This window comes from Setaria italica, chromosome VII, assembly GCF_000263155.2.
Source record: "Setaria italica strain Yugu1 chromosome VII, Setaria_italica_v2.0, whole genome shotgun sequence".
Classification (NCBI taxonomy): domain Eukaryota; kingdom Viridiplantae; phylum Streptophyta; class Magnoliopsida; order Poales; family Poaceae; genus Setaria; species Setaria italica.
The window spans coordinates 20,915,520-20,923,012 of record NC_028456.1 but is presented as its reverse complement, the minus strand read 5'-3'; the positions used below and the strand labels follow the sequence as shown (position 1 = coordinate 20,923,012).

General features: G+C 40.4%; 1 protein-coding gene across 2 annotated transcripts; it reads right to left on the bottom strand.

The window, feature by feature from the left end:
* Positions 1-1,548: 1,548 nt before the first annotated feature.
* LOC101784249 lies at positions 1,549-7,481 on the bottom strand. Of its 2 annotated transcripts, XM_004975636.4 has the most exons (12): positions 7,218-7,481; positions 6,194-6,334; positions 5,940-6,110; positions 5,442-5,524; positions 5,130-5,328; positions 4,449-4,570; positions 3,715-3,781; positions 3,591-3,641; positions 3,405-3,457; positions 2,729-2,939; positions 2,477-2,647; positions 1,549-1,856 (listed from the first exon to the last, which is right to left on the bottom strand). In XM_004975636.4, exons 1-12 carry the CDS (start codon positions 7,302-7,304, stop codon positions 1,764-1,766), a joined length of 1,449 nt encoding a protein of 482 aa, XP_004975693.1. In that variant the 5' UTR covers positions 7,305-7,481; the 3' UTR covers positions 1,549-1,763. The 2 variants fall into 2 exon arrangements, with proteins under 2 accessions (XP_004975693.1, XP_004975694.1); XM_004975637.3 differs by lacking the exon at positions 7,218-7,481 and having other exon boundaries at positions 6,207-6,334.
* Positions 7,482-7,493: the final 12 nt, after the last annotated feature.

Below are 7,493 nucleotides of genomic sequence, written 5' to 3'. Positions count from 1 at the left end.
ATTACCTATTTATGTCATTGTTAATATAAAATACTAAGTTAAAGTATATACACATGATGAGTGTCACCATTTAGACCATTTATACATGTATGTGAGGAATCGATGAAAGATATTGATTTGTATGCTAAACATAATGTATGGAGGATTGGAGGTGCGATACAAAATAGAAAAAGTATAAATATGGATGAAAAAGTGCATAGAGTAATTATTAATTAAAAATCAATCACAACTGGACAAAGATAGGTTATATAGTATTATGTTGACGATTTGAAAAAAAAGAGAATAGTAGATAATCAATTTTGATTATTAGCTAGGAGTTTAATTTCTAAATAATTTTCAAATACAATAGTTTATAAAAACATTAGCGCGTGCGGCAGCACGGGTTGATGGAATAGTGCTTATAAATAGAAGTGTGTGCACAGCAAGCATGGTCCACACATGGGATGATATTCACCATTTGTAGGAAAGCATAGAGCAATAGTACCATTGACACCATACTACTGCCGGATGGCTAGAAATATATTAATTCAGTTGCTAGTCTTTACCTTAGTTTTTACCGTGTCTACAACACAACAAGCATGGGGTGAGCAGGATTGTCATCTAGAGAAAGACATGGTTCAAACGGAATGCATGATAAGTATCATAATCATTGGCGACTACGTGCCCCCAAGCAACATGTGTTATCGTCATGTTAATTAGATCATCTGACATGGTTTGCATCTGTCGTATACTCAAAGCTTCGGATGAGATTTCAATAAGCGCGTTTAAGCTTGTTCGTGTAGCGGAGGATTGCCGCAAGCCACTACCAGCTGGAACCAATTGTGGAAGTAAGTATCATACACTATTTATTTCTAAATAAAAATATTGGACTATGGCATGTTTATGAAATAAGTAGTGTACAAAATGTTCTTGCACGGCGTCATCATGTAAGAAACATGATATGGCTTTGTTTCTCAGGTTGGACCGTTCTGCCACCGCCATCACCGCAGCTACCAAGGGCATATCCATGAGAGGTCATGGATGTATGCAGCGTGAGGAGGAATAATGAAATAACAAGTATGCTCTCAGTTGGGTCTTTTTGCAGATCCTTAGTCCTTGGAAAGTTAATGAAACAGGCAGGGAAGCCTGCCCTTTGCTATGCCAGCTGCCAACCACTCTGTAAATCGCAATCCGAAATGAATTCTCACCAATGCAAACCGGTGGTGTGCTTATAGCCTGATAGGCCTTTGATTAAAATAGGAATGCAGGGCATAAGCCGAGGTAGTACCTGACGTCCATTTTGCCCAGGATCTTGTCTGATATGCTGATGAGACATAGAGGGCTGTCTTTTCCTGCCTTCTCCTGGGTGATGCGAACTGCTGATCTTGTTTTATTTCTAGTTCTGGAGATCCTTCTGGTAGGAAAGATCCCATGAGAAAAGAGGGCAACATACACGAAGCATCAGATCCTTCTGATGGGAAAAGTAGAAACAAGTAGCTCCCAAGTCCCAACTCAATCGTTAGGTTTATGTAAGGCCTATGCAATTGCATCCAGAAAGCATTTCTGACAGCAGAGCGGCATAATCAAACTGAATGTTGAGTTCAGATGTCACCTTTTGAGCCAATGGTTTCAGATTTTTCATGTGAAATATTTACATTCCTAGCTGTGTACAAATGTGGGTCGTAGCTGCTTAAACGGATCACCCGTATGGCTGTATTCCTATTACTACATTAATATTCTAGTTCTATGGTACTGTATGCAAGGCAGCAAGCCCCTTCAGTATTCTACATTTCATCGTCTTGCTGAGGTGCAAATTCTTTCAGAATGTTTTCCTTGTATGGACCCGAATCATGGAGGACCTTAATAACATGTTTAACCTGGTATTAACACAAAAGAAGAGCATTAGTTGGGAGTCTGGCATAAATATATGACACAGGTACGTTAGCATTTAAGCACCACTGGGACGAAAAAGAGAACAAACAGCAGTAAGCTGGAAACAGGTAAAATAAAATATCACTGCTCGTGCATTAATACAGGGTACTAAGAAACTCCCGCTAAAGACAATGCACGCCTACTAAGATTTCCAAATTTTACGGACACAAGCATCAAGTGTACTCGGTATGAGCACCAGCAAACATTGAGTAGCATTAGCTCCAAAAGGTGAGACTGATGGAGTAATAATAGAGGCTTTGGTACACAAGAGCCAATGTGCACGGCAGAGACTATTGAACTCAACATGAAAGACAAGTTTCACAATTAAGGATGCCAGATGTAGTACCCAATCTTCAGTGAGTTTGGCATTTGGTCGGAACAAGTACATTGATTAACTGCTGATACTATGCACTCAGATAGTCAGATGGCAGAGTTGTAGATGCGGATCAGAAAAGATTCTTGTCAGGCATGCAAAAAAGTGACCAGAGCAAGATGGCACAGCAGTGCTTAACATCGCTAGCGCAATAGTTTTGGCGAGAAACTGAAAATCTGGACGCAAAAATACCTGAGCCGTCTCACGTGCAAGAAAATTTCCAATAGCAGCCCCAAAACCAGGATCTGAAAAATAGTGGCAGCTGTAAGTTGTCACTGGGAGGTAACCACGCTGGATCTTGTGCTCTCCCTGAGCACCTGCCTCCACCTTACTCAGGTTTAACTCTATGGCTGCTTCAATTGCCTGGATAACATGAGTAATCCGTAACTGAACCAAATAATTGACATTTTCTGGATTATATGGTTCCAAAGATGTGCAAATTACCTGATAATAGCAAGCTTCAAAATGCAAGTTCGGAAAATAAGCATCTGGCAGGCATCCCCATAGCCGACCAAACAGTGTATCACCTCCAATAAGGTTAAGAGCACCAGCAACAACTTTATCGTCATTTTCAGCAACAACAAGCATAACATTGCCCCCCATCTTTTCTCCTAAGAGGTGAAAAAATTCCCTTGTCAAGTATGGTCTGCCCCAGCTGCAAAGAAAAGTAAGCTATGAGGAAAAATACACCAAGCAAATATTACTGCCAAACAAATTCAACACAATCCGTACCTATAGATATGCTATGGAACAAAGAGAAGTGCCAAAAGGTGAGGGACTGTTCTGATTATTCTTAAAACTTTGTCTCTTCCTATCCAGATAGAAGCCTATGTGCTAGCAGTTACATGCAGTTTATCAGTAAACTTCAAAGTCCAATATTTCTATTCCTTTCTTGCTTTAATAACTTTTAGTTGTTAATACACAGTAGCACACTCAAATATTATTCCTTTAACAAAGTCATTCGTGTTTAATAGGGTGAGCCAATAAGAGTGGTGCTGCTGGATTATGATATGTATGAATGCTCACAGAAGATGGATGACCATTTCAAGCACTGCACAAGAATCATACAATGTTATGTATAGAATGAAATATAGAAGGTAAGAGGAATGCAGAACCAAACTGATTATCAGTTGTGTTACGGTAGAATTTGTAGAAGGTGTCCCAGTGGCTGCTCTGCAATGTGAATGAAAACAACTATAAGTAAGTTGCCCAGAAAGCAACAGAGCTACTGAAATATTGGTGAAAGAATCTGATAATGTGAAGGATATGAATGGAGTGACAATAAATAACTATCACTCATAGTTACCTTTATTTCGTCTCCACGAAGTCTCTTCATTTGCAAACTTTGAGCAGGAATCTGGCAAGTTTTATAAAAGATTATCCTCAATTGACAATCACATTTGAATCAACAAGTCCAAAAGAAGGTAAACCTTTTTACGTTCTTGTCTGATATTCTTCCGTTTGGGCTGCTTCAAATCCATCAGAAACTCATCAAAACTGAAAAAAGTCGTGAATGAAATAATATAAGTACATATAGAGATATTACAAGATGCTACTCAGTTAACAAATCATGTAAGCTCACAAGTTTTGCAAATTCAATAAATCAGGGCAATGATTCCATCAAGAAGTTCACAACATGGAAAGTCCGTTGTTTTAAAATGGCTGTCCACGCATCTCTAGCTATGCCTCTGCTTATATGTATTCTCTTAGCTACAGTAATATGTTCAAGATAACTATTTTATTTTAGCGCTCATAATGAAAGAAGTTAATCAAAATAAGCAGATAAGACCTCATAGCCCACAATGAAAGTCTAATCAGAATGCTATAATTCGCTGGTTCACCATTATTTCAAGATAAACTAGTACAGCAAAAAATGACAGAGTATATCAACCACCAACTGCCATGATTTTATGGAAAGGAACAGAAAAATGCATGGACTTAAGTGTAATATGTGATGGAGCTGTAGATGCACCCAAGCTGTGAGATTGTTTGTGCCTCTAGGTAGATCCATCAAGATTTTCTAAAAACTAATGTTCCACCCAAGTATTGAAAGGAACATTGGCCCCAAGTTACAGTATAATATGATTAGAACATAGGAGTCCCACCTTCAAGCATTGAGCCATCCAAAAGGAACTGCTAGTAATCACATCTTATATTAGCATACCTTTTGTAATTCCGATTTCTCCAGTGATATTGCAACCCAATTCTTTGTAACAGCCCATTATCCTTCAATTTGCTGAATTCACCTTCAGATGGAAAAGTAATATGTAATGATGACACATTCATCTGAAATGCAGCAGAAACCAAAAGATTTCATTAGTTCAATACATCCAAAGGTTGTCTCCTGTAGAGCTATACAGAAGTTATTAATTAATAAACAGAGCAACTCTAAAATGTTATTGCCACTTCACATATACAAAAACCTAAACCAGTAAACACCATGAAGAGAAATGATTGTCAATAAAGCCAGATCTTTAAAACTCTAATTACTTCATCAATGACTTATCACCACCAGACAAATTCAGTAATGATGTAGTGCTGATTTGGGAACTTTATAGCTGCAAGCAGTCAGCATAGTTGATAGTTCTTCTAGTTAAATGAAGCAGACGATATACACTGTAAATGTCAACAAAAATAGAATGAAGACAAATGGGTCAAGAGTCAAGAAATGATGAGTCCTAGAGGATATCACAATGACATATGAAGTAAAGAGCTGATAAAAGGCGGAGTTGATTAACAGCAGTACATAGACAATATAAGATGCTTGTTATAACCTAAGGCATTCAAGGAAATTACTAAACAATACTCCAAACCAATACTTGCAAAAAAATTCTAACTCTGATACCTTGGTAGTCAGGCTCTTCAAACCTTTGATTAGTGCATCAAAAACTTGATCCCGGTATGGTGTACTTCGAAGTAATATTCTTTGGCCAGTTACTGGAGTAAATGGCACACAAGACTGGAGCTTCGGGTAGTATTCAAGGCCATAGCTGTAGTAAGCTTCTGCCCATGACTGATCAAACACAAACTCTCCTCTAGAATGGCTGCAAGTTCACATTATTGTTGCTCAGCCAATGAATAAGATGAAAGGAGCATAAGCATACTATACACAGCAAATAGAAAAACAAGAGATGATCTTCTGTTAATGATGTTAAACCTTTTTAGGTAAAGTGGAACAACACCTATAATATGTCCAGTCTCATCCCGTGCAACAACATGGAAAGGTAACCAACCTGTTTCCTGAAATTAGTTGAGGAGAGAAGGTCTCAGGTTAAGCACATATTAAAAACAACTCCACAATCATAGGTAACAGATAATTTTGTGATATATCAATATGTCTGGTGACATTGCAGTGCAAATCTTGTTTGTTCTGTTCTCATTTAAACATGGCAAATTTATTGTCAATAACAATGCGCACAGCATTGCAAATGTTTTTAGTTGGCTTGAGCGCTTAACAATTAAAAACTAAATGCCTTTGTATGATTCAACAAGAAAACTAGCCTACAAGACAAATGAAACTACACAACACCAATCACCAATTCTTCAATAAATGTACAACTGGGTTAGCACAGATGTAACGAATGTAAATCATGCACAGTGAGTGTGAGGTGCCCTTTCTTTGCAAGGAATCAACAGCAATGCTTTATGTGCTTACCTTCACTGCAGAACCTGATTCTTCTAAGCTTGAGAGGAATGCATGGGTAAGGAAAGGGTTGAACTTTTCAGGATCAGCTGGATCACACGCACAGGCATCCCAATCTGCAGCAGGGATGTCCATGATAGAGGAAGCCACAGAAATAGACACCTCACGTGGCTCCGCACCTACCTGAAACAAAGTTACGATTAAGGAAATCATGAATTAGGTGCATAGGTCCTAGAAACAGAGTTCACCCAAGAAACACAAAACACCTCTGAGGCTGACCCTGAGAGCGTATATGATTCAGCAGGAGGGATCAATTCACGCATTGCCGTGTCTCCCCTAAGCCACCCAAAAAGTGCATTGACCTTTAACCGTGATGTTTGGTAGCCCAGTTTTGAAGGTGGATATCCCTGCAAATGAACATCACCGGAGTGAATAAAGTTAATTTTTAGAATAAAATTCTGTAGCAGGATGAACAAACATTGTACAGAACAGAAAATACTAAAATAGGCAAAGAAAGGAAAGTAAGCAGATGCCAGAATGGGCATAAACCTCATTGTCAGAATGTCTGTTTAGACCAAACTCATTCAGGAATAACCTGGACAGTTTGCAGCATTAAGTGTTACACACGCAGAAGGCACAGACATGCAGCTTGCAGTGTGTATTAGATCCATTTCTCTCCTCATTATTTAAGTATGAGCAAAACCTTAGAAATGGGGAAATCATGGACACATCATCAGTATATGCTACACGCAGATATCATGATTTCTGTGTACATCATACAGCCGTATTGTCATATTGACGATCTTACCATCAATCTGGCCAGACTGGCCCTTCAGTAAAAACATCCGCACATTTGATACAAACCATTGTTTCCATCTCAACCTCTAATCTAAATCTAACACTCACTGTAAATCTTCAATTCAACTGTACTGTTTTATGTCAATCAGATCCGGATAATCAAGATTAAACTGTTTCCCCTAAATATTCCCATCGTCTCTCGCAGCTTCAGAACGAGGTGCAGCGTTCAAATCCTACAGTGCCGGGCGCCCAGTAGCCACGTCGCTGCGCGGTGCGGGGATCGCATCAACGAAATTACAGAGTTCCACCCTCAGATTACGCAACTCTACCATAAAAAATGCCCAGGAGTGAATAGGACGAGCCCTGGAATCGGACCAAGTCACCGCTCACAATTCACAACTCACAACTCGCAAGCACGCGGCGCAAACGAATACTAGGCAAGTAGCGGGTGCGGCACCAAGGGCTGGCGCCTGGGGGTGAGCGAGAACTCACACGGCGGTGGAGGCGGAGCCGGTGGCGAGGGGTGGAGGCGAGTACGGTGGGGGAAGGGTGCCGCGTCGCCGCCGCCGGCGAGGCCATCGCTTGCTTGCCCGCGGGGCGCCTCCGGCTCCTTAGCTCCGACTCCGAGAGCCGAGGAGACGCGAGCTTGGGGAGGAAGCGGTGTGGCGCTAGCGCGTGGGCCCCGCGAGCTAACTACGCGATGCGTCCTGGTGTGGTGTTCACTGTCACCAGTGTGGTGTGGGCTTCCCAGCAGCAAGCCGCACGCCA